This window comes from Vulpes lagopus, chromosome 3 (assembly GCF_018345385.1).
Source record: "Vulpes lagopus strain Blue_001 chromosome 3, ASM1834538v1, whole genome shotgun sequence".
Taxonomy (NCBI): domain Eukaryota; kingdom Metazoa; phylum Chordata; class Mammalia; order Carnivora; family Canidae; genus Vulpes; species Vulpes lagopus.
Window position 1 is genome coordinate 14983502 of NC_054826.1, and position 27370 is coordinate 15010871.

General features: G+C 41.0%; 1 protein-coding gene across 1 annotated transcript; it reads left to right on the forward strand.

The window, feature by feature from the left end:
• The first annotated feature begins 3494 nt into the window (after window positions 1-3494).
• DNAJC21 (DnaJ heat shock protein family (Hsp40) member C21) lies at window positions 3495-25992 on the forward strand. Its single transcript, XM_041750455.1, has 12 exons — window positions 3495-3671; window positions 10804-10897; window positions 12482-12605; window positions 12916-13038; window positions 13655-13959; window positions 14832-14983; window positions 17173-17260; window positions 19874-20032; window positions 20442-20484; window positions 23362-23534; window positions 24918-24993; window positions 25509-25992. The coding sequence occupies exons 1-12, from the start codon at window positions 3575-3577 to the stop codon at window positions 25671-25673; spliced, it is 1599 nt and encodes a 532-aa protein (XP_041606389.1). The 5' UTR covers window positions 3495-3574; the 3' UTR covers window positions 25674-25992.
• The last annotated feature ends 1378 nt before the right edge of the window (window positions 25993-27370 follow it).

The window sequence follows — 27370 nt, forward strand, 5'->3', positions numbered from 1 at the left end:
GCTTCAGTGTTGTGTATGTTTTTCTAAATATTACCAGAACTCATCAATTAATTTGTTTTTTTTTTTCAAAGCTAGTTTGATATTACTTAAAATTCAGCATACTTCAGGTTTAGCCTTGATTTCTTGGATTTAAATTTTGGGTTTAGCAAAGCTGAAATTGAAACAGATTTACTGGGTCATTGCTACTTGTAAAACAACGAATTTTAGGCACTTTGAGAGCATAGTTTTGGACGGTAACATGCAGATAGACTGGTAGAAAGAAAAAATATCTTACTGAGATTGGAGTCCCTGAGTCACCAATGCAAGAGGCCTTGGAAAAGCCAATCCCTGATCTTTTTTTCTCACCTCAAGAAAGAGTACAATAAAAATTCTTAGGTTTAGAGAATCAAAGGATTTAATATATGTGTTGAAAGTATTTTGTAGATTACAAATTTAATTTAGAAGCAGTGGGTATAAATTGCTTGAGTTAATAATTAAGAGGAAGGAAAATGGAACAGTAGTTAGAGGGTACTGGAACATTTGAGTTTCTCTCCTGATGAAAGAACTGTTTGATGCAGAAAGCAGGAAGCTTATATCCTGGAGGTCAGTTAGTAAGAGGGAAAGACAAGATTCTGGGTGTTAGTGGCCATGGACAGGTAGGTAGCTGCTGAAGAGGCAGGCTGATTTATATACACATATCCATAACAGGATTGGATCATGTGTGTATTCTGTGACCCACTTATTTCATATTAATCATTTCCCCATGTCTTTATTATAGAACATGACTAATAATTGCATAGCATTCCACTCTATGCCGTAACTATACAATCTATCCCCTATTGTGGGATATTTCAGTTATTAACTTATGGATGCGTATAGCAAACATTTCTTGACGTAAATTATTTTATATCACCCTTGTGGTTTCGTATAAGTGGAACTCAAGTCAAAAGATACAAATGTTAAGACATTTTGTATTTCACCAGAGGTCAGAGTTCATATATTTACAACAGTGAAATAATGACACTTGACAACAGTGAAATAATCATTGTCAGTTTGGTAAGTTAAAAAAATACCTTTTTGGGGAAGATAATAGTTTTTCTTTTGTGACTAATCTTGTTTTTGTAGTTCTCTTTTACTAATTTGTAAGAGCTCTTCTATGGCTGAGTTATTCTATACATCTTTCCCAGTTCCTCACTTGTATTTTAATTTTGTTCTGTAAATCTGTAGACAGAACAATTGATTTTCTATTATATTTCATTTTTTCTTAATTTTTTTCAAAGAAAGGCCTTGATTGTACAATGAGGCCACTTTATTTTGAAATAGTCTGTTAGGCTACTTATCTTGCAATCCATATTAAGCAGGTAGGTCAGTTCAGAGGTTCACTTTTTTTTTTTTTTTTTTTTTTTAAGAGGTTCACTTTAAATACTAGTGTCTGGTAATGAAGACCAAATCTGGTTAAGTGCAGGGGGAGAAAAAGCTGATTTATTTCAGCAATTGAATATAGCCCGGGATGAAAAGCTGTAATTCAGGATTTGAATTTAAATACTCACATCTCAAGAAGTTAATTATAGGTTATAAAATAAACTGGCTCAACAAGTTGTGAGTTTGAGTGAAGACCCAAACTTTTAACATATGCTGAGGTGTGTGTTGTAGAGTTTTCATGGATTTTTTTTTTTTTTTTACAATTTTGATTATCAGTTTCTACATATTTTCCTGTCCCAAATTACTTCCCTTTTACAGTCATTTATAGGAGTACCTCATTTGAATGAGAATTCATCATCTTTATAGTCCATGTTCATTTAGAAGCCAACTTGTTTAACAAAGGTAATTCTTCAAACAGATTTATATCCAGTGTAATTGTCTTTACATTGCTGTACAATGTTACAGGCAAAAAGAGTTCCCTCTTCTCTCAGGAGGAAAAAGGCAGTTGACTCACAAGTCCTAAGCAAAACCAGATGTAGTTGGAGGGAAAAAGTTATTTTCTTAGTCACGTTTTATTCCTACTGCAAAGCCATTCTGAAATGGGGAGAGTTTCTATTTTGCCCTGTATTCAAACTCAATTATCCATTGCTGATTTGCAAACTAAGGTGGTGTGGTATCTTCCTTCTTTGAAAAGGAGGCAGGTGTATGAATTTTGAGTATGAGTTGGTTGAACAGTGGTGTGGAAAAACTTGATGAGGTTTAGGGTTGGTTGGTTTTGATTGATAGGGCAGAGTATTAGAAAAACGAGGGACCATCTTGTACAATAGATGTTAGCAATAGAGCCAAACCTCTTTATGCGTGGTTGACAAAACCTACACCTAACAACGGATGTATGTAAACATTCCACAATATAATGAAATACATTGGTGTACATATTTCACCAACATATTTAAATGATAATTAGAATACTATTTTGATACCTTATCAAATTGTTTGGAACAGTTGTAGCAATCTCCCATCCTGTAATACTCTATCAGATCAAGGAAAAAATGGTTAAATACTAGGAAATGTAGGATTAGAAACCAGAAAGTTAGGATTAGAGAGGAATGGATGGATGGGTTAGCACAATTTTACCCATATCGGAGGTAAAACATTTGGTATGTTTTAAAAAATGTGTTGATGCTGTCTCACACTTCCAATTTAGGGCATCATATTTACCGTTATTTCTCTGCATATTGGTCAGATTGAGCAGTATTAGAGATCTCGATGAGTGGCGGCTGGAGAGAACTGAAGAGTTAAACCCGGTATTGGGTCCACCTGAATCCTGCCATTGAGCAGTTGGGGAGGCCTGAACGAACCACTCGACTACTTGGAGTCCGAGTTGCCTCCTCTAAAAACGGGGCTCCAGGGATCCCTGGGTGGCGCAGCGGTTTGGCGCCTGCCTTTGGCCCGGGGCGCGATCCTGGAGACCCGGGATCGAATCCCACGTCGGGCTCCCGGTGCGTGGAGCCTGCTTCTCCCTCTGCCTGTGTCTCTGCCTCTCTCTCTCTGTGACTATCATAAATAAATTCAAAAAAAATTTAAAAAAAAAAAAACGGGGCTCCACTGAGAAATTGTCTTCAGAAAACAAGGTGTTTTCCAGAATCTCCCATCAGACTCCCCATCAGCCTCGGGCGGGCTGCCCACTCGGCGCTCCCTACACAGACGGCCCACTGTGCCCCTCACAATGACGCCCGCCGCGGCCCCGCCCCCGCCCGTCCAGGCCCCGCCCCCACCTATCCAGGCCCCGCCTCCCGCCTGTCCGGGCCCCGCCTCCCACCTGTCCGGGCCCCGCCTCCGCCTCGCGCAGCCTTCCGGGAACCGCGCCCGCCCCCAGCCCATGCGGAGCCGCGGCCGCCGGCGCCGCCCCCTCCGCGCGCCCGCCTGCCGCAGCCCGCGCCGCCTGTGGCCGTCGCGCGCCTCCGCCGCCCCGCGCCGCTGCCGCCGCCGCCGCCGCGCTCGCTGGCTGGCCCGGTGCGGGCGCTGGGCTCCCGCTGCCGAGGAGGCCCAGCAGCGCCGCCGCCGCCGCCGCCGCCCCTTCGGCCCGGGCCCGGGCGCCCGCCCCGCCCCGGGCCCCGGCCCCGGCCCCGGCCCCGGCCCCGGCCCCGGCCCCGGCGCCCTGCCCGGCCGGGCGATGAAGTGTCACTACGAAGCGCTGGGGGTGCGGCGCGACGCCAGCGAGGAGGAGCTCAAGAAGGCCTATCGGAAGCTGGCCCTGAAATGGCACCCGGGTAACTACGAGCCGGGCCCCCGCCCCCCCGCCCTCGCCGCCCTCGCCGCCCTCGCACCCCCGGGATAACTGCGGGGCCCTGGGCGGCCGCGACCTCCCGCGGGCTCGGGCCGGTGCCGCTGCGCAGAGCCCTTGCCGCCCTCCGCCCGGCTGCCCCGAGCCCCCGCGCCCGCCCCCGCGCCCGCCCCCGCGCCCGCGGCCCCTCCCGGCCCCTCCCGGCCGCCCCGGCCGCCCCGCGCCCGCTGCCCGCAGTGCCACTCGGCGGGAGGGACGCCTTCTAGCGCCGTCCCCGCTCCTCCCCTGCCGCCTGCCCCTGCCGCCTGGCCCCTGCCGCCTGGCTGCCCTTAGCTGCCCTTAGCTTCATCGCCGAATCCCGGCTGCCCGGGCGTGATGCCTGGCCCCGTGCTGACATCCAGGCGGTCTTTAAGTCGCTGTGCCCCCCCCCCCCCCCCGTAAGCTGTTGAAATTCAGACCCGGCACTCCCCTGCGGGTGTCCTGCAGACCGAGACGTCTGAGGGTGGCTTCCCTCGTGACGCTGGCCCGGGGGCTTAGAAGTATGCTTCCTTTGGGTGTTGTATTTGGTGGTAGGTCGGGCTTCTGGGAGTTGCGTGAAGTTTATCTGATCTTTCGGGCCGGGAAACTAAGGGCTGTAGTTGAATCTCAGCTTTCTGAGGCTTCTGAGAGGTTTCCGTATTAGCGCTAGAACCTCCAGTATATACAAGGCACCAAAGGAAGATTCTGAAGTGCTCAGAGATCCCAAGAGTCCTGCTGGGAAAACATGCTGTACCTAAGCCGTGGAATCTTAAATACAAGCGCAAACAAAACAGCACAACACACACAATTGGTAGTTGGATTCGTAGAACAACTAATAAATGCCCCAGGCATTCTGGGGACGAAGTTTTTTCACTGTGCCCTGAGAGGCAGTGAGGCTTCCCCTTGGCAGAGGAGCCTGGATTTATGCTGGATCCTAGAGGAATGCAACTGGGAAAAGTAAGCTGAAAAGTAGAGGCAACAGCATCATGCTGGACCAGAGATGGTCCAGGGGCAGTTTGAGGACAGTATTTATTGGAAATCTGAAAATATGTGTTGAGAGAAGAGCTGAAGGAGGGGCTTGGGACCCAAATGGCCAAAGGGTAATGTCTGGGGTTGAGCAAGAAATAAAGGTATGGATTTGTTACTTAGAGTAATGATTACCAACGGAGGAACTTAAATATATATTGGAAAGGAAGAAAGTAAGCAAGCTAAACATTCATCAGAGCAGGAAGTCAAAATTAATTAAATCCAAAATGAATAATTCTAAAAAGAGTATTGAACCATATTCTTAGAGTAATAAGGGTGTTCATCAGAAATTGAGTAGGAATTAGAAGGAAGTTAGAAATTCCTTGCCTTTTCTGGCTGGAAAAATGTGATTGATGCTTGTGACCAAATGCATATATAATTTTGATGATAATATTAAGATTTTTCTTTTTTTAGTGTAGTTTTAAGATCAGATTGTAAAGGGTCTTGAATGTTAGGCTAAGGACTGTCGAATTTGTTTTTCTAATAATGGCTGGTTTTATTAAGCTGTCTTGAGGTGGTAACTGTGAGGGCCCGTGAGTGGACTGCAGAGGGACAGAGACAGAAGTCAGGTAGGTTCCACTATGGAAGGGCCCACACCAGGCTGGGGGTCAGTGGGAAGGAAAGGCCAGGCCAGGTTGAAAAGATGCTGTAAAGGAAAAATTACCAGATTTGGTGATTGATTGGAAATCAGTGCAAGGAAGGAAGGAAGAAGTATGCAAACATTATTAAAACATCACTAACTGTTTTTGAAACCTCACTGGTTAGAAATGAAATGTGCATGTCTTCTCTGAATGTCATCATAAAACATAACATCCTAAATATCTTTTGGTGTGAAGATGCCTGTACACTTAAAGGATACATCCTCTCCAGGCAACACAGTATTATGGTATATTTTGCTGCGCTGGCTTGTTAATTTGTTACGTCCGTCAGTCAGCAAATGTTTAATTCATCCTGTGTGCAGGGTTCTGTGTTAGATGTTTCTGAGGTTAACATATGGGGTTTGCTCCAGAAAGAATTTGTACTTCAAAACAAAGGCTGCTCATTTTTCATTGTTAAAGGTATTTGTTTTTTGTTGAGCAACCGAACATAATCTTCAGTAGGGTCAACATTACTTCCAGTGAGATCACTCCTTGTGAAGGGAAGGCTTTTATTTGATGCCACGAGCACTTTGCTGTGTGAATGAGACAGGGACAGTCCCTTCCCTGCTGGCACATAAAGTCATTAGAGAGTCACAGGAAAACAGGCAGTTGCAGTCTGGTGACATCAGGGTGGTATGAAGGCAAATAGAAGATGCTTATGAGCACATATGACCTGGACTGGGTTTGTGTGTAGGTGGGAGAGATGTGCATCCCCAGAGAAGTGACCTCTAAGGCAAGACTAAAGGCAGAAAGCAGTTAATACAGGTGGAGGGAGGCAAGACAAAGCATAGCAGAATGCAGGAAGGGCAAGTGGTGAGCATGGCCTGGGAAGCAGCAGCCAGGTCATGGAGGTTGGGGTAAACTGGATTAGGTACATTGGATTTTAACCTAAGGGCATTGGGAAGCCACTGAGAAGTTGGAAGCAGCAGAAAAAGATATTTATTTTTCAGGTACCTCTGGCTATTGTGGAGAGTGGATTGGAGCGAGCAAGACTGGGAGTAGGGAGACCAGGAGGTCAGAGTACATTGAGGTCACCCATGTTGATCATAGTATCTGCAGATGGAAACTGAGCCAAGTGCTAGAATTCTCAGTGAGTTAAGGGGGATTGGTTGAGTGATGTGTGGACAGTGAGAAGGGGAAGAAGGTGGCCAGTGGTTTGAATCTGGAAGGAATGTAGTTTGCCCTCGGAGGTGAGTGAAGGGCCAGCAGCCAGGAGGAAGCCAGCTCCAGCACCAGACCTGCCATATGAGGGCTGTGGCTTAAGGAGCCCCAGGAGGAAGCCCTGCAGGGAAGTGGTATTCTCAGGAAGCCTGGCTTCCCTCAAGACAGAACTTAAAAGGCTCAATCCATGGAATTTTCCAAAAGGCACCTCAAAAAAATTTGGGAGGGAATAGAAGAGTGTGCATAGTGGATCCAGAGAAAAGTACAAAGAATAGTGTGAAAATGCTTTTTAAATTTGGATGACTGGATTTGCAATACCTGTGGCCTTTGCATGTGGCTAATAATAAATGTGGGCTTTTTGTTTCTTTATTATTGCTTTTTAACTTACTGCATTTATGCTTTTAGATCTCACTTTAACATTATAGTCAACCAGTTCAGGTTTGTTTGAGTGAAATAAAGAGCCATATGACAGGCTGGGAAAAAATTGTTTAAGAAAGATGCTTCAGTAAGAAGTTAGGTCTTATTTTCAGCTGATACATTGATGGACTTTCTGTGTTTGAAAGCTTGAGCTTTCTCCAAACTTCTTTGGGGGAGGAAGGAAGGGAGTGGGAAGAAGCAGGACAACAGAGTACAGTACTGATTAAAAGGTGAAGAAGAACCACCCACATACCTCCCCCAGTCACCTTTTTTGTTTTATGTGGGAAGATTTATTTGCTGGCATTTTCTGCCATTCTGCTTTAATTGGGACTGTGCTTTTTTATTTATGACAAAAAGTTTATGAATGATTTGGTGAAGATGTAGAAATCATGAGTATTTTTGAATCATGAAAGATGTAGAAATCATGACTTTCACCTTAAAGCATGTCTGGACTGTTGAGCTGCATGTGACAGGAAGATGGCTACAGTAACTAAACTAAATAGTTTTGTTTTTCTCAACCTTAGCAAGAAATCCAGAGAGGGCCCATCTTGGTAGCTCCAGCTCTTGATGATGAAACGGTCAGAGACCTGCTCCATTGTCCTGACTCTAAGGCTTGAGTGCTTGCACCGAGTATCAACAGTTAAGCCTCAAAGCTAGAAGTTTCTTGCTCTCTCGTGTCCAGGTGCAGACAGAGACCGGCAGGTGAGCTGCGGTGGAGCAGTTCTCCTCCTCGAGGTCTGTGGACTCTGCTTAGCTCCTTTCAGATGGGCCCTCACTTACTGTCCAGGGTGGTCATTGGCAGTCCCAGGGAGCAGAAGGGAGGAGGAAAGGGTAGAGCAGGGACAGCGTGTGTGCTGGTTGCCTTTTAAGGAAGTCCCTAAAAGCTGTCGTATAACACTTTTATGGTGGTAGTGATTGGAATGTAGTCACAGTCATGCCACGCTTCAAAGGAGACTGAGAAATGGAGTTTTTATCATGGGACCCTGTACCCGCCACAAAATCAGGGTTCACTGTTACTGGAAGAAGGGAATAAAGGAGCAGTCTCTGCCTCAATCCTCATAATCACCTGTAGGCCTTAGACTGACTTTGGACTGGGTTAAGGGTGTAAGGTGAGTGCTACCAAAGCCCATCCCTTTCATATGGAAAATAAAATCTTTCCTGGAAAGTTTTAGTTGGTTGCCATGTGTTTATATTTCATTGGCTAAAACTGGGTCACCTAATCTCCCCAACCTCCAGAACATCTGGGGAGGTGAATTTTTTAACTAGGTACATTACCACTGTGAACAAAACCGTGTTCACGGGTACTGTGAGACTAGGTACTAGGTAGGCAGCTCTAGTAGTAGTACCTTTCATAGAGTGGTAATCAAAACTTAAAATAATGGCAATAGACCACTGACTGTCCTGCGTTACCTAAAACCTGATTGCAGCAGGCCACGACGAGATAGAATTTGGTGGTATTAGTTGGACATAACAGAAAACCTAATTATAATCACTTAAGGTGTTTTTCTCTCTCTCTTATCACAAGAAGGCTTGGAGGTAGCTGCCTCCTTGCATTGTTTCAGTGATTCGTTAATATTTCTGTGAACCTCTTGGCTTTTCCTTCAAGGTCTCAAGATGGCTGCTGAGGCACCAAACATCATGTCCACATGCAAGACAAGAAGAAAGAAGAAGGGAGGAAAATATACTAATAGACTTCTGCTGTCATCCCACTGGTCAGAACTGTGTCATATGGCCAATTCCTAGCAGCAAGGGAGGCTGGAAAGCAAGTCCTTGAGCTTAGTCAGCCTCCACAGTAGAGGCTGCAGGAGAAAAGGGGAGAGGCGTTGGATGATCTAACCTTTAGTGTCTGCCACATTCAGAATGGATTCAGAGCTATATCTTAGTTTTTTAAAAAAAAAACCCATTAGGTAGTTATCAGTTGGCTTGTCAGTATGAAAAACACAAGAAACTTTGTCAGCCGTAAATTCACAATGAGGTCATGTGATGCTGTTGCTAGAAGCTAACATTATGAGCTGTAGTGATTAAAAGTAGAATGTGAAGAGAAGGGAGTGATGAATGGCTCTTTGACCATTGGCGCCTGTCTTTACTGCGTTTGAAGTAGAGGACTGTGGTGTGCGGTGGGAGATGGGAGTGTGTAGTCCAGGAGAAGGGGGACCGCAGGTGGCCGTCGCTGCTTCACATGCGCTGCGCCGAGGGAGGGGGTTCAGACTTGCGCCGTAGTACTTGCCACTTACACCCGGGCTGCGGGGAGGGAGATTGTTTTCCATTCAAGTTAGAATTACCGTGATTCTAAAATAACATTGAGAGCTTTTTATGTTAAAGCATCTTAGCAAAGCGAGCTGGCCCTGAGAAGGTACTGTCAGTGCCAGTGGTAGAGCAGGAAACCACCTGAAGGGCTGGACGCCGGGTACTTCGGACGGGGAGGCAGGATGCCCTTGGGTCTCGTTCTGAGGCTGCAAGATTATGCACGGGGAATATGTTTCTGTCCCGTGTTACCTCCGGCCTCTTCGGGGCAAGTATTAAGTTGCAGCTTCTACAATTTTGGTATGGTCCCGAGTAGATTCAAAATATTTTAGTTTCTGACTGTATTATTATCTATTGCTCCATAACAAATTACCAAAAGCTTTGGGTTTTAAACACCGCAAAACATAGGGACTGAGTGTCTGAGGATCAGATCTGGGAGCGGCTTAGCTGGGTGGTTCGGCTCAGGTTTCTCATGAGTGGTATCCTCATTGGGAAAGTCCACGTCTCGGTCTCACCGCGTGGTCTTGGCAGGCCTTATCTGCTTGCTTACCTTGGGCCAGAGGCCTGTTCTCCCCGCGTCTTCATGCCGTGGCAGCTGGCTCCTCCCAGGGCGATCCGAGACAGCGAGGACCCAGGTGGAAGCTGCCGTCTTTTACAGACTAGTCTCAGAAGTAACTTACTGTGGCATCCTCATTTCTGCTGCCTGCTGTTGGTCCCCCAGAGCAACCCTGGTGACCTGTGAGGGGGCTGCACAGGGTGTGGCTCTTAGGAGATGGATGCGGGTCCTTGGGGGCCACCTTGGGAGCTGTCTACCTGCCTGAGACAGAGAGACTCTGAATTCAGAGTTAAGGAAGCACAGCCAAGGGAAGAATAATTGGTATATATTTTTAAAGCTTTATGAGATTTATTTTGCTCTATGGTGATAAAGAAAAAACAGAAAGACCGTGCAAACAGTAAATATAATTTAGCCCTAATAATAAGTCCTTCCATAACTGATTTGACGTGTATATATATATATATATATATATACATACACTATATATATATACACTATATATATACATAATTTATGTACATAAACTATTTATATATATTAAAAAAACTGTATATATAGCTTTTTCTAAAAATAAAATGTATGTTCCGTCAGGGTTTCCCCTTTGTGGATATCCAGATTGAGTGCTCAGGTGATGCACCAAGGCTCAGTGGAAAGCCTGCAGTTTCTACTCCAGTAGATAGTTCTCACATACCCTGATTATCAGCTCTCACCCAGATCTCTCTGCTTTTCCCTCATTGTTTTTCTTTGTTTTGTACACTCCTCACCTACTTATGGCATTTGTGATGGGAGAGGTCCCTTTAAAAGATTCTGTCCTGGGGATCCCTGGGTAGCTCAGCAGTTTAGCGCCTGCCTTTGGCCCAGGGCGTGATCCTGGAGTCCCGGGATGGAGTCCTGCATCGGGCTCTCTGCATGGAGCCTGCTTCTCCCTCTGCCTGTGTCTCTGCATCTTTCTCTCTCTGTGTGTGTCTATCATGAATAAATAAATAAAAATCTTTAAAAAAAATAAAAGATTCTGTCCTTGTTTGCTGACTGAATATCTGTGACTTTATTTTTAACAGATAAAAATCTGGATAATGCTGCAGAAGCCGCTGAACAATTTAAATTAATCCAAGCAGCATATGACGTGTTGAGTGACCCTCAGGAGAGAGCATGGTGAGCATCACGCTGTCCCTCCTATCTTAACATGTTCTCTTGGGAGGAATTATCAATAGGAGATTCGAAAAATGTATATTTGTCAAATGTTTTGGTGTGTTCTGAGTCATCTCTCATCTTCATTATATAAAATGCAGTATTAGGGTCAGAAGGAACCTTAGAGGTGATTACTCCAATTACTTTATAGGTGGTGGAACAAAGCTTGACAACATTAAATAGATTTAACTTTGATACTTGTGAAGTAACTTCTCCTTAAATGGGATGTCTCTGGTGTATAACCAGTTTACTGGTGTTACACAAGAAATGTTGACTTGTCCTTAAAACACATAAGAGTCATAAGAGTGTTTCAGAGCAACAATTGCAGTATTTCCCCCAAGAACTACTTTATATGAAGAAACAGAGTTAAGCTTCTACATCTGTGACAGATACTTTTACTTAGGATGACCTGAGAAGTTAATACCATTCCAGACAAAAATTTCTCTGTTTAAAGTTTGCGTTTTCAGATTTTTTGATGAACTTTTTGCTATGAAAGAATAAGTTTTAAGCCCTTACGTAACTTATGTGCCGGAGCCTGCTGTTACAAAGAGCAGGGGGGATGTTCAGTGCTGCTCTGTGAGTCTTGTGTGTTAAATAACACAGCTGACTTTAAAATTTGTCTTATATGATAATCAGAGAGAGAATTCTACATTTTTTTTTTCCTCCTGAAAACTTCAGAGATCTGGCCTTAGAAATGCTTTTGCCTTTCTTTTTTTTTATTTTTTTTTTATTTCTTATTTTTTTGATTTTGCCTTTCTTTAGGAACTTCTTTCTTTGCTTTCTTGCTTCTTTGCTGACTTCCTTGGTTCTGTCCTCTTCTCCAGATCTCAGGTGGCCATCCTATGCTAAGGACTCTCTTATCATTTATCTGAAGCCCCTGCTATTAATTAACTCTCCTGTTACCTGCAGGCCAGACTGCACAATTACCAGGAACATGGTCCTTTTAATGTAGGAGACCTGGTCTGGAATTCTAGCTTTGCTGCTTATTGGGTTTGTGATTATGGACAAGGTATTTAGTATTGCTGAGCTTCGATTTCCTGTTACATCTTTGGGGACAGAGTTATTATACGGAGTAATTGTGTATGTGTGAAACTCCTGGACTGTTTACATAAATCTAAGAAGAGTCTTGTTCTGGTCTGTGTTGGTAAATCTGATCACAAATACATAATCAGTCTGTGGAGCAGATTATGTCCAGTGCCTGACCTATTTAGTAATATTTCTTCTGTAGAAATGCAGCTACTTTTTTGGGGGGAGTCATGGAAATTCTCTGGCTAATTAAATTCCATTGTTTATATTACTGTATGAACAATGTACTTGTTATTGTATTATACAGTACTTGCCTACAGCATATTAGAAGTTGCAGTCAGAATTTTAATCAGTTCTGTGAAAGATTATTAAATCTTTTCATGTTGATATTTTAAAAAAATTTGAGTATGGATTGGACACATTAAAATGTAAATAATAATATTTTGGCTGTTTCAGAGTAAAGCAGCCAGTGAATTCTTATTTATTCAGTGTTCACTGATAATACTAATTTGCTTTGTTTAGGTATGATAATCATAGAGAAGCTCTACTTAAAGGTGGGCTTGATGGGGAATATCAAGACGACAGCTTAGATTTGCTTCACTATTTCACTGTGACCTGTTACTCTGGTTATGGAGATGATGAAAAGGTAAGATAAATGAACTCACTCTTAATTTCCTATTAAGCACAAGACTTTCAACACAAAAAGAGTTCTTAAAACTGTTTTATAATAGAAAAGTGAAATGGTGTTCATTTTGAAAACTGAAAAAACATTTGCCTTCATACTTAAATTATCAGCATATGGAAACCTCCAGTTGAAACCTAAATGTTCTTGCAGTGACAGAGCTTGAGCCTGTAATTCTTTAACATTAAAATTTTTCATGTTACATTTTAAAATCGTATTCTGTGATTAGACTACAAAACTATTAAAAATTTGTGTTCCTGCCACTGTTTTTTAGGGCTTTTATACAGTCTATCGTAATGTTTTTGAAATGATTGCGAAGGAAGAACTAGAATCTGTGTTAGAAGAGGAGATGGAAGATTTCCCCACTTTTGGAGACTCCCAGAGTGACTATGATACGGTAAAAGAAAATTGCATTGCCAGTTTATTTTATTTTATCTTATTTTATTTATTTAAAGATTTTATTTATTTATTCATGAGAGGCACACACACACACACACACACACACACACAGAGGCAGAGACACAAGCAGAGGGAGAAGCAGGCTCCATGCAAGGAGCCTGACACGGGACTTGATCCCGGTCGCCAGGATCAGGCCCTGGGCTGAAGGCGGCGCTAAACCGCTGAGCCACCTGGGCTGCCCAAATTGCCAGTTTATAACTAGCGTTTATCAGTGTGTTTTTTCCCCATTTCTTTATTTAAGAAGAATGGATACTGGTGCTATGCCGTAAGCCTCTTCCTCTGTCTCCCTTCCTGGAGGGGCTTTCAGCTCCCTCACAGTGTCCTCCTTTACTTTTTGCTGTTTATTGAATGTGGTCCCATCCCATTAATCGCCTTATTCATTTGTTTTAGAGAGTGCTTTATTCTATGAAGCCCTGAAAGGACTGTTTTCTCCATTGATTAGTAGTGATGTTATGTATATGAAAAAAGATGTGTTGCGTCAATGATAACTTGCTGCCTCACTGAAGAAAAAAATTCTTAAACCTCAGCATTTTACTTGTTTTCTTTGTCTCTAGGTAGTCCATCCTTTCTATGCCTATTGGCAGAGTTTCTGCACTCAGAAGAGCTTTGCTTGGAAGGAAGAATATGATACACGACAAGCTTCAAACCGCTGGGAGAAACGAGCCATGGAAAAAGAAAACAAAAAGATTCGCGACAAAGCAAGGAAGGAGAAGAATGAGCTTGTCCGTCAGCTGGTCGCGTTCATCCGGAAAAGAGACAGGAGAGTGCAGGCGCATCGTAAGCTTGTGGAGGAACAGAACGCTGAGAAGGCGAGGAAGGCAGAGGAGATGAGGCGGCAGCAGAAGCTGAAGCAGGCAAAGTATGGGATGTGTGGCCAGGCCCCTTGCTCAGTAGAGGTATGGGGCCAGGGCCTGATGGGGCACTTCCGTGGAGGGCCACATCATCATCCTGGCTTCATTAGCCTCCAGGAAAATGTCTTTCTTTTGCACTGCATGTTTTCCTTCAGAGGCCCTTTATACTTGAGATCCGTTACCAGACTCTCGTGAGATGTAATAGTAATGACTGTCAGTTGATCTCTTCCTCTGCACAAGGCCCTGTTCTAAGCGCTTTTTACACAGCACTTCTGCAAAGCAAGGCCTGGCTTTTCTCCTCATCTTTTTGAGGAGGCGAGGCAGATGGGTCCAAGATCACATAGCAAGGCAATCACAGTGGCAGGCACTGGACGTGAGACGTCAGTGCAGTGCCCTCGCTTGGCCCCACCTTGTAGCCCTGTGTCTTTGTACGCTCCAGATTCTTAATTCGTTTCTGTGCCTTTAAAGCTTTGTTACTTGGAGATAGCGTAAAAGCATTGTGTCCAGAGCATTGTAGCATTCTTTTAAAGATTATTCACTTCTTATATAAATTCTTCCTGCCCCATCCCTCATTTTTGGAAAATTAGCACTTTACTTGACACTTCGGATTTAAAACCACCTCAAGGCTTTTAATAACTTGCGAAGAGTTAGAGTTTCCCGAACCCATCGTCTAGTATAGTAGTTAAAACCAACCACACAACAGATGAGTGACTTTGCTCTCATTTGAATGAAGCGCAGATTTTAAAACTTTGTAGACACTGACAGTGTAGGGGGAAGGAGCCCTCTCTCTCCAGGAGGGTGGGTTTTAAGCCTGCATGGTAAGTGGGACCAATGTGGAGACCTGCTTCTCTGAGTAAGCGAGGCTGTGCTGTGCGTCTAGGCTGGCAGAGCAGTACAGAGAGCAGAGCTGGATGACCATGGCCGACCTGGAGAAGGAGCTCAAGGAGATGGAGGCGCGCTATGAGAAGGAGTTTGGAGATGGATCAGATGAAGATGAAATGGAGGAATCTGAACTCAAAGATGGGCACGAAGGTAACTTCATTCATTAGGAAACGTGGGAAAAATAAATGTTTCTGTGTGCAGATGTGTGTGCAGGGGCTGATCAAGGGGCCCAGGTGTAGGAAGAGGGGGTGGGGGAGTGGCTGCAGACTCAGCTGCTGCCAGAACCAGTGTTGCTAAGGTTTTCGTATTCGTGTTCATGTGCTTTTTTTTTTTTTTTTTAAGATTTTATTTATTCATGAGAGACGGAGAGTGAGAGAGAGAGACAGAGACACAGGCAGAGGGAGAAGCAGGCTCCATACAGGGAGCCCGATCTGGGACTCGGTCCTGGGTTTCCAGGATCACACCCTGGGCTGAAGGTGGTGCTAAACCGCTTGAGCCACCTGGGGTGCCCCTCGTGTGCTTTTTAAGCAGACCCAGAAATCTGGATTTTTATATGACCTCTTCTGATTTTTAAATGTGGCAATTAAAATGGAAAACTGTATTGTATAGGCCACGCAAAGGTAGTCCATTGAAGCTGTCTAATTTCCTAGACTACCAGAGTTTATTTGATTAATAAACTCTTCTGGCCATACAAATAGTTTGTGTGCTTCTGGCTGCATGAATAATTTTGCAGATGAGCATATTGACAGATGTGACTGCTGATTACTTAGGAAACCGCAATGAAGCTCGGTAGGTCAAGTTTTAATAGCAACTCTTTCCAGAAAAACTGATAACTGTACAGGAGTCTACATGGTGTGTACAAATCTTCCTCTCATTTCTCACTTTGTTTAGGGGCTCCTCTTGGTGTGCTGAAAAGTGTCCTTTCTGCACCTCTTGTTAGAGCACAGGCATGAGACCACCTGAAAAGGCGAGGATTAGGCGTTGTTGAGAATACCTGACTTTTCGCAGGTGTCCCTAGTTATTCCGTGAGGAATAACGTGGAAAGATCTAAGCACAGATCTGGGTCAGTTTGACCGTATCTACAAATGTGTTGTTTTAGACTAGCAGCTAAGTGATAAAATGATGGACTTTTATTTACTCCAAATGATGATGAAATGAAACTTTTTGTTAATGACTTAGACGTAGTATGTGTGAAAATCTTTTGAAAATTACAATGCATTCTATAAATGTGAGGTGGCATAATTAAAGTTTTATGTAAAATTTATGAAGTGCTTTCACATGCAAGAGTTTGCTTGATCCTCACACAATACCCCTTAAATGAAAGTTTTGCTCATAGAATGATCTCTGTTTTACTGAAAAGAAAAATAAGATTCTGAGAAGCTGGCATGTAGGCCTAAATATGACCATTTTTAGATCCAGATTTTGACTTCAAATCCAACATTCTTTATTAACTCTTTGATGAATCATTTATATAGTATATTGAAAGGGTACAGGTAATTGCACAATAATACCAATTATTAAACAATACGAGGTAGGATAACTTTTAATCACCTATGGATTCGATGAGAATGTCCTTCAGAATCGTATAAATATCCCTTATTTATAAAGAACAAAAACGTAGACCATAGGAGAGAGACCCTGGGATCTTTATTGATCTCCTTGCATGATCCCATATATTGATCTCAATGGCAATCAATTTACTTGTTTATTTCTTAAGTAGATTATGGGATTTTGCAGAGACTTTCAGTTCAACATTTTAGTTGCTTAGATTTTGCAGACTATGTTGATAGTAACTATTTCGTTGTAATAAAGCCCCAAGCTTTTTAAAAAAACAACGGTGTAAAGACATGTTAAAGTTTACATATAAAATGTTGTTTTATGACCAGCCTGTCAAATAAGGATGAGTGTTATAAGCTAAGTTTATTTAAGCATTTAAGAGTGGATTACAGTTACAAATATGTTCACATCAAATCTTGCTTAAGAGGTAAACTGAAAAACCTTTGTTGAAGAAACTGCTTTGTAGTAGAGCTATGAGAGTGGCGTTTGATTTTCTGAATTTAGCTCACACTGAGAACTTTGAGAGATTTTGAGTCTTCTCAGTAAACTTAAGAGAAGAATTGGAAAGAAAAGTGGTTGATTTGAAAGCCTCTCCTTATAATCCAGGGCTGCTTTTAAAAGGTCAGCTCAAATCCTAGTAATGTTATTGTTTTTATGTAAGGAAATACAATTTCTAATTTGTGTGTAATGTTAGATCATTACTAAAGACAGTAATTTGTTAACATGATTAAAATTTGGATTCTACTCAAACAAGATAGTTAGTGTTGGCCTCTCTCTCATAGGTAAAGACAGTGATGAAGCTGAGGATGCTGAGCTATACAATGACCTTTACTGCCCAGCATGTGACAAATCTTTCAAGACTGAAAAGGCGTAAGTTTAAGATCTTTGAAGATCTTTTCTTTTCTTCCGAGGTGAAATAGAACACTAAAAGTCCTAAAAGGAAAGTTCTCTTAGCAATTGGTCACCAACCCTCCTACCTGTCCTTTTGGGGAATTTCTGTCTAGCAGAGGAGGAAGAAGGATTTGTACTGGTGGTTAAGCATGTTGTTCTGATTCTCATTCATGCCAGTATTCCTATGTGATAGCTGCTTTTTAAAACATAGGTGCGTCTCTAGAAAGAAATGTTGCTTGTTGCAACAAAGAAGGCACGGTCACACAGACGAGGGGCTAGACCAAAGCTGGTCTCTGTTGTTGGTGGCAAACTCACTTCCAGCCATCACACGCCCGTGCAGGCCAGTGCTGCCACCCTACGAGATTTAAACGTGTCCTGCCTAAATTATACTCGCTGAAGCAGAAGGACTTCACCTTTTGGAAACAATGAGGAATAGAGAAGTATTTAAAAGGATACTATTATAAAGAGAGGGAAAAGATTAGGGCAGAAAATGGAAGTAGAGTCAGCCAGGGACAAAGAGATGAAACACAGTGAAGGAGAAAGGAGATGGAAGGATGACAGTGGGGGTGTGAGAGTCGTAAATGGTATTGACGTAAACCCCCAAAGGGAAAAATTGTGGAGTGGTGAGAGAAGTGACAAGAGCGGAAGAGTTAGAAACAAACAAGAAAACAAAAGCAACTGTGAAGGAGATATGAAATTTTATTTTTTATTGGAAATAACGTCAGACCTGCAGAGAAGTTGCAAGGGTAGAAGTTGCAAGCGCCCGATTCACCTGTTGCTAATGTTTTGCCCCAGTTGTGCGCACCCCATTTCTCTCTCCCCCACCTGTCTGCTCCACATACACAGTTTTTCTCTGAATATTTTGAGAGTAGGTTACATACATAATACTCCTCTACCTCTAAGTACTTCAATATATATTCCTTAAGAGTAAGAATAAGAATACTCTGTTAGCTGATCACAGTACAGCTGGGAGCTTCAGGAAATTTATAACATTGATGTCCTTTCATCTCCTTACTGCCCATATTCCACTTGTGTTGATGTCCTGTACGGTGTCTCTTCCACTCTGATCAGGGTCCAGTCTAGGATCTTACATTGCATTCATTTATTTAGTCTTGTTTAATCTGGACCAGTTCCCTTGTCTGTGCTGTTGTCACTTCAGAATACGGGCCCTTTTAACATATTTTTTTTTTACTAGAGTATTTATCATCTTCAGTTTGTCCATCTCCTCATGATTAGATTCAAGTTCTGTATCCAGCTGGAACAGTGCATCAACATATAGTGCTGCTCTCAGAGCTTTATTTTTGGAATCCTACAATGTCTGTCTGCCCTTCCAGCCAGGGCACTGTCTAACTCTTCTACTGTAGAGTTGATACTTTTTCCCTTGCAACTGATTTTAGTGTGTTTAATCTGTGGAGAGACACTTTAAAGTTAGGCAGATATCTTGCTCCTCATCAAATATCCTAGATTTGGCATTCATTTATGATTTCAGTTGGTACCACTTGTCATCATAATGGTTCCAAAAGGGAGCTTTTCTGGTCCCAGTGCTCCTTGTACATTATTAATCCTCATCAGGCCTTCTACTGTAATAAAAGAGTCTGCCTTTCCTCCATCTATCTGTCTGTTATCAGTATGAATTTGTGAAGTTTTTCAGCATTTTATAATTTATTACTGTGCTTCTCATGCTCAGACTTTTCCAGATATGATTAGTGTGGGTTCCTGCAAGGTGACTCCTACATCCTTTTGACATATCCCAGTCATTTTTTGAGCACTTACTTTCTGGCACAAGACGTTCCATTTTCTCTAAGAAACCATGGTACAAAGAATTTTAGTGGAAAGGAAGAGTACCAACTGAAACTAGAAAACCAGAATCTGAACAGTTGAGATAAAGTTAATGTATTGACATAAGTTTCCTACTTTCTTATTCATCTAATAACTCTGATACTTAAGTGTTGTCAACCCTGTTTTGTGGAATGTTACTCCGTGGCCCATAGATGCACTGGAAGAGACATGGCTCATCGATATTTAGGCAGAAGGTGGAGATGTATCTGAACTCACTTTGAGGATAGTGGGAATGAGAAGGGAAAGACAGTTATTAAAGGTGAAAGGCAGTTACTGAAAGAAGCAAAAGGAGGTAAACTACTCTGATACTTGAGGCCTTCACATCATAACCCAAGTGGTCTTCTCTCCAAGCTGGAATGTTGTCTTGTAATTTCTCCGGATCTTTCAAAGCCCCAGTATAACCTGGAACGTGTACACACTTGGCTAATACTCAGTGGTTAAGAGGAAACAGTGGGGAAGATCTGAATTTTAAGAATTGGAAAACAAAAATAATAGAAAATTTGACCCAAAAAATTGGAAGAGGATATGTAGATAAAAGGACAGAAGGTAGGGAGAATGCTGAGAGACAGGGAGGGAAGAGCACAGTCTCGGGCTGGCCCTGACAGGGTTTCTCTGTTGCTCTTTATAAGATCGCCAACATTTTGCTTCCTTACTGGGAAAAATGAATTTTTATGTGGTTACACTTAATACAGGCCACATATTTGGGCATATATGACTCCTGTTGCAGTTACTAACATCAGATTGTTCTTTCAGTATGAGGAATCATGAAAAATCAAAGAAGCATCGGGAAATGGTTGCTTTGTTAAAACAACAGTTGGAGGAGGAGGAAGAAAATTTTTCAGGACCTCAAACTGACGAAAATCCATTGAATGCCAATTCTGAGGAAGAAATAGAAGATGCCCCAAAACAAAAGTACTTCTAAAGATGCTCCTAGATGTACTTACCACGTTAGAGATGAGATTTCATTTAAATGCTATTTTAGCTGAAAGAAGTTGCTCTGTTATGCTAATACTTTCCACATATTTTTTTTCTACTTAAGGGAACTTACAGTTTTGAAAGGGGGAAAAGTATGATGTCAAATATAATTTTTACAGAATACATTATGACTGTATTAAAAGAACTTTTATACCTTGGTAATTGATATGCTAATTGCCATCAATGGAACCACTGTTCTAATTTTTTAATGATGTGAATATTTTCTTTTTAATACCTATGTTATTAAATACTTTTAAATTTTTACTTCTCTATCAATAGTGTTTTAATTTTTTTTTCACTTGGTCACAGTTAAATATTTGACATTTTGATTTCTATTTATTCTTAGGCTTTCTAAAAAGCAGAAGAAAAAGAAACAGAAACCAGCACAGGTGTGTTAAAAAAGTTTCATTAACACTAAATATCAAATATAAAGTGGGACTGCTTTTGTCTTTTCAGTATAGCTTGTATTAAGGAGAGGGGTTTTCACTCTATAATTTTATATTGATTATAAAACAGATTGAAGGGAGTTAAAAACATTTTCTTTTTTCAACACTTTTCCCCTATTAATATGTATGTTGCTGATTTACTTAATTACTGTTGTTGGTATGTCTTAAAATTTTACAAGTGTAATTAGTTCCCTGATACTATGTAGCTGAGTGATAATATTAAAATATCTGGACACATAGGATGACTGGGTATTTAAATCAGGACAACAGTTAAAATCAGAAATATGTGAAAATTTGAGGGTTGATTATTGTATATCTGAGTTTCTTTTGGCAACAACATAAATGAAATTTGCAAAAGGAAAAGTTAATTAGAAATGTGTAGTGATTGTGAAACTTAAAAACAATGTTTCTTAATATTACTTAGAAATGTAAGTAAGTAGTATATTTCAAACCTGGTCTCTAAATCCCATCTCTCTTAAGAATATTTTTAAATAAAAAATTATTATGTTGTTATATATGCATAACAGTCCTGTAGTTGTATAAAAACACAATGAGTTTGTTCATTTTTACTAAGGGTATTTGGTGGTTCTAAAAGGAATGGAGTTGATTTCTGTGCTATTTTAACATAATCTACTTACATTAGCTTATATTAGTATTAAATGTTATAGTTCTTTTTGAGAAAATTTAGTTAACAATAATTTTTAAGAAAATTTTTTTAAAATTTAGGTAACACATGAATAATTTTCATAAAACTTTAGATTTGGCTTATCCAAGTGGTTATATATTTGAAAATTTTTTATCTGTTTCATATTCCAAAAATGATAAATGACACAGGAATTTGTCACTGTTAAAATCTGTGACTTGGAACTTTTGCTTCAATTATAAAACCACATAGCAAGTTATATGTTCCTTTATAAAATGACTCATCCTGTCTTCCACTCGAAGACGCTATAGTCATTAGCTTAGAACATTTCCTCTCTTTTGTGTGTGCCAGGACCGCTAGAATAAAGACAAGATAAGACAGATTTATACCTCACCCAAACCTGTCTTGTCTTGAGTCGGAAAGGGTAGGTCCTGTAGATTACAGTAATGAACACATGTATTTGTGTTTTCTTACTAATGAAAATGCTTTGTTTGCTACATCATTTTTCCCCCTCCAAAGCTTTATTCCTTTATATTAATAACTCTTGTTGATAATTTCTGCTTCTATGAGGAAGAAAGCCCCAGTTCAGACCTCGTTTTATGTAGCACTTTTCCTGATGTTTTCTCGGTTCTTTTTGAAGGGAAGGTAGTGTGGAGACATGAACTGGTAGATTGAAGAGCAGGAGGCAGCAAATACAGAGAATCAGGGAACTTCAGACTGGGAGAGGTTCTGTATGGTCAGAAAAAGAAATCTGAATAAGCCACCAGGATGAATGTAATTGAATTATATTCAGTTTCCAGAAAACTGAAATTGAATGTAAACAAATGACCCTGGCTGACAGAAAGGAGGAATCCAAGTAACTTTTGAGCATAGCACTCTGAATATCCTCCATGGGACACATTCTAAAGACAAAATTACCTGCAAAAAAATAAATCTTGAACTTAGCAGATATTTTGGTGCTAATATTTTTGCTAGAAATGTGTAACAGTCTAGTCATAAAGAAACAATTAGACAAAGCCAAACTGTGGGACAGAACAGCCAGCAGATTATCAATATGATGAAAGGGAAAGTAGGGCTGTGGTTCTAGAATAAAGGAAATTCAAGGGACATGACCACTACATAACAATATATGGTCCTTGGTTGTCGCCCCTGTTAGGGCTCGCAAGGAGAGGACATTACTGGATTATGAATATGGATTATGAAACCAATCATATCAGTGTTAAATTCTTGAGTATGAAGAGGGTATTGTAGGTATATAGGAGCATGTTTTTGTTCTTAGGAGACACATGGGAAGTGTCATGATATCCGCCTATAGCTTACTTTCATCCTTCAGGGTGTGGGGCAGGGTGTGTGTGCGCGCATGTACAGAGAGGAGGGAGGAAGGGGAGGGAAAGCAAATGTGGCAAACCAACAACACTGTTCATTTAGTGAAGGTATGTTTGCGAAGCTTTGTCTTTTTTATAATGCTTATTTGCTGTTTTTTTTCTCTAACTATAAAAGAAATAGGTGCTCATTGCAGATCATTTGGAAAATACAGAGAACTAGAGATATCACCCCTAATTTGGCCTACAGATACTACTTACTATTGAATTGTAATCAGACATTATACGTATAATTTTCTTTTTATATTTTAGCTAATATGTTGTAAATACTGTTCCACAAAATTGAATCAGTACCTTTGCAAATATGATTTTTAAGAGTTTCATAATTCCTTTCATACAGTCAACCATTCACTTAATGAACATATGGATTGTTTCCAATTTTTCCCTAATATAATCTTTCTGCAATGAACATTTATGTTTTTAAATTTTTATCACTTTTTCTTTTTACTTCTTTTTTTTTTTCTTTTTTTTTTTTTTAATTTTTTATTTTTATTTTTATTTATGATAGTCACAGAGAGAGAGAGAGAGAGGCAGAGACACAGGCAGAGGGAGAAGCAGGCTCCATGCACCGGGAGCCTGATGTGGGATTCGATCCCGGGTCTCCAGGATCGCGCCCTGGGCCAAAGGCAGGCGCCAAACCGCTGCGCCACCCAGGGATCCCTTCTTTTTACTTCTTAAAGATATACTCCTCCAGAGTGTATGGAACATTATAATTGTTTAGGATGATTATTTGGTATCATATAAACCTGGAATTACTGTATTTATTTTGTAATGCATATGTGTTTTGTTACCTAGAATTATGATGATAATTTTAATGAAAATGGAACTGAAGAAGGAGTAAAGGTTGAATCAGAAGATACCAATTTAAATCAAGACTGTGCCAAAGAACTGGAAGGTAGTCCCCAAGCAAATAGCAGTGTCACAGAGACTGTCCAACTCTGTGATGATCCAAAAAGTGAAGCTAAGAAGTAAGTCAATTTGATGGTGTTTTCTAATTAATGTTGGTAGTAAGACTATCTTTTCATATATTGGGGTGCCTGGGTGGCTCTGTAGGTTAAGTGTCTGCCTTTGGCTCAGGTCATGATCCCAGGATTCTGGGATCAAGCCCTGCATCAAGCTCCCTGCTCAGTGGGGAGCCTGCCTTTCCTTCTGCCACTCCCCCTGTTTGTGCGCTCTCTCTCTATCTCTCTCACTTTCAAATAGGTAACATCTTAAAAAAAAAGGATATCTTCTCATATATCAAATAACACCTTTCCCATGATTGATGAAGCCAATCAGGTAGGTATATCAGTGACTTATACATTTATCCAGACAGACATCCCACCTGCACACAGATGAAGGATGTTAGAAAGAGGACACTAATGGAATGTGCTCATGGACATTTCAGCAATGCGGCCCAAATAAGAAAGTCACTTTGATCTAGTCTTTTATCATATTGAGGTCCTTGTTTTATGCTAGATCAGTAATCCTTGATACACACATGAGAACGAGTCTCCCGATGAGGCTGCACCCCACTCGTTGGAGCATCATGAAGCATGTGTCCATGCTCATGGTGGTCCTCCTGTGTGGGGCCCCGCAGTGCAGGTCATCAGGATCTGTCTGCACAGTCTGAGGCCTTCCTGCTGGCAGGAGCCCCGCAGTGTTGGTGCCGCACCAGGTCACGGTGGCTGGCCAGAGGAAGGTCTTTCTTGGGAGAGAGCATTCCTGATCCTCCTCTTCCTGCCTTATTGTACTTTCTTGTCTCAAGCCTCCTCTGTTCCTCTGGAGCAGAGAAGAATTTCTTACTCCTTGAGCAGAGACCTGAACAGTAAGTAGCCTCAGGTCCCTGCCTAGGACCATGAGAAAGAGTTCAAATGACAGAGTAAAGTAGGAACCTGAGTCTTCAGTGCTTACCATTGGGGACCAGCGAAGGGGTGGGACAGTGCACCTGGGGATGTAGCCATTGAGGTGGTGGCGGCAGTGAGGGGAACAGACCTCAAGGGAGGTAGGCCTGCAGCTCTAGGAGAAGGAAGACAAGGAACCACACAATCCCCTGAAGTCTTATAGCTTGTGTTTCAACTGTTTTAAGTAAATTCCTTGGTTTTGGTGTCAAATTTGACATCCACTGTGGTCTTTAAAGTTGCTCTTTAAAGCTGTTCATTTGAGATGGAGAATTTATAAGATTGGCCATTAAAATTAATGAATTAGCCTTTAAAGTGCATGTCACTGCTTCAAGTCTTCTTAGGAGTAAAATAATAATTAAAAGGGACATGTCATGTTATTGGATTACATCCATGTTATTGGATTGTAAGACTTCTATAATTTATTTTCCATGTTATTGGATTGTAAGACTTCTCTAATTTATTTTCCAGTGCTCCTAAACCCAAAGGAAAGAAAGCCAAAGATACAAAAAAATCTGTCAAAGTACCTGCTGAACCACAGACAGTGGTAGGTCAAAATCATATTGACATGTTTTCAGTGGACATTGTTTAAGCAATATAATCTAACTCTTAATTCTAAAGATGTAAGTATGTGAGGAGCCCTTCTGCACCTGCTGTGTAGGTGTGGATCCTTCCAGAGTTATTCTTGACGAGTGTAGGATTTACTATATCTGTGTTACTGTCATTGTTTGTCTTTAAAGTAAAAGGCACATTGGGACCACCAGACTGTGACAGGACAGTTATGTTCTGTTTTCCATTACTTTGGGATCTAAAACCTTGGTTTAGTGCATACGGTACACACTGTTGAATGTCTCTGGACTCTTAAAGCTGATGGTATTGGTTGCTGCTGGGACCTAACTTTTAAGAACAGCTACCTCTTTGGAGCCTGTTTTAGTGGCTGTCATTTTGTTAAAAGGTCTTTATTTTGAATTATTTGATAAGTAATCTCAACATCAAAACATAAATGACTGCCCTCAGGTAATAACATTTACTTTTATTTATGATTTTTTTTCCCCTCTTCAGAGTGATGTTCTTATCAGCTGTACAACCTGCCATAGTGAATTTCCATCCCGGAATAAACTTTTCGACCATCTGAAAGCCACAGGTCATGCAAGAGCACCTTCATCATGTTCTTTAGGCAGCGTAACAAGTAGTCGAAGCAAGAAAGAGAAACGTAAAAACAGATAGAAATTCTGCCAACACTTTTTCTTTTTGATTGTCTCTAGATTTTGAAACCAAAAACTGAACTGAAATCATCTAAAGAGTTAAAATTTCGGTGATCTGCAATTTATTGCATTGTGGAAGATTATTTTTTATCTTGTAAAAACATTTTTTTTGTTTAATATATATTTTTTAAACATTTCATTAGTGATTGAATTCTACTTTGCCATCTGAATTGACTTGAATGTCTCAAAACATGTAAATGCTGTAAAAGTACGCATTCTTGATTTCTGTTGGCTCACGTGGACAGAAATGTACAGGGAGAATTAAATTATTTTAACACATACAAATGTTCCTTTCTGTTTTATTTTGTGGATTCCACATAGTATTTTTATACAATTCAGTGCTTTTGTATTTTCTTATGTTTCATGATCTATCAAAGACTCAAATTGTTTTAAAATCATCATAGATTTTTTTCCTCACCTGATATGACTCCAGTTCTAATTTTAAAATTATTTCTAAATAACCTATTGTTGATTACTGTATTTTTTTCCTCAAGGACAGTGATAGGTAGAAACTAATTGAACATATATGATTGTTTCAAGACTAGTATCTTTTCAAGGTATAGCCATATTGATTTAATTTGAGATTTTATAGGTAATTCTCAATAAGATACATCTTTTGGTGTTTTGCTCTGATTTAAATTTGGGAGGTGGAAGCAAATCAATGTATATGGTGCTTCCTTCTTTGGCACAATGTCAGCCGTAAAGCATGATGGATCAAGGTGGCAGATGGTTGAGATTTTATAGTGACTCCTTGACAGAGGATTTTTTTCTTCACTATTTTCAGAAGTTTTTAATTTTGTTTTTTTTTTTATCATTTAATGGAAAACAACTTTTTTAGTAAAAGTCTTTTCATAGGGCTGATATTTATGCCATCCGTTGTATAACAAAGATGAATATTAACTCAAAAAATGGAGAATGGTTGTGAGTATGGGTCAAGTATATGGATCAGTGATGAGTCAGTTTTTAGGATGAGGATGGATTAAATAGGCAGTTCTTACAGTTGGTCTTGAGAGTAACTTTGAAGTCACTAGCTTAAAATACATACTTTGTATTCAGTGAAGCTGCTTATATCCTTGAATCTTCAAGTGTTTTTTTTTCTTCATTTAGAAATACAAGATTTTTTTGTAAAGATTTTATTTATTTATTTGAGAGAGCACACGAGTAGGGGGCAAAGGAAGAGAAAGAAGCCGACTCCCCATTGAGCAGGGAGTCCCATGTGGGGCTCCACCCCAGGACCTCAGGATCATGACCTGAGCTGAAGGCAGATGCTTAACCAACTGAGCCACCCATGCACCCCATAATGGATTTTTTTTTAAAGATTTTACTTATCTGAGAGAGCACAAATAGGGGGAGGAGCAGAGAGTGATGGACATGCAGACTCCCCACTGAGCAGGGAGCCCAGTGTGGGGTTTGACCCCAGTACCCTAAGATCATGACCTGAGCTAAAGTCCAATGGTAACTAACTGAGCCCCCAGGTAGACTTCCCTTATATTCTTTTCTTCTAATACCTATCACTAATTCCTCCTAATTGTGGACCATCCTCCATTTCTTGTCCCTTTCTTATCCCTTCAGGGGAAATAGCAGCCAGGTCTTTGGGCTCTTTCTCCCAGCCATGATCTGAAAACTTGCCACCCTCCTCTAATTAGAACTAGGTGAGGT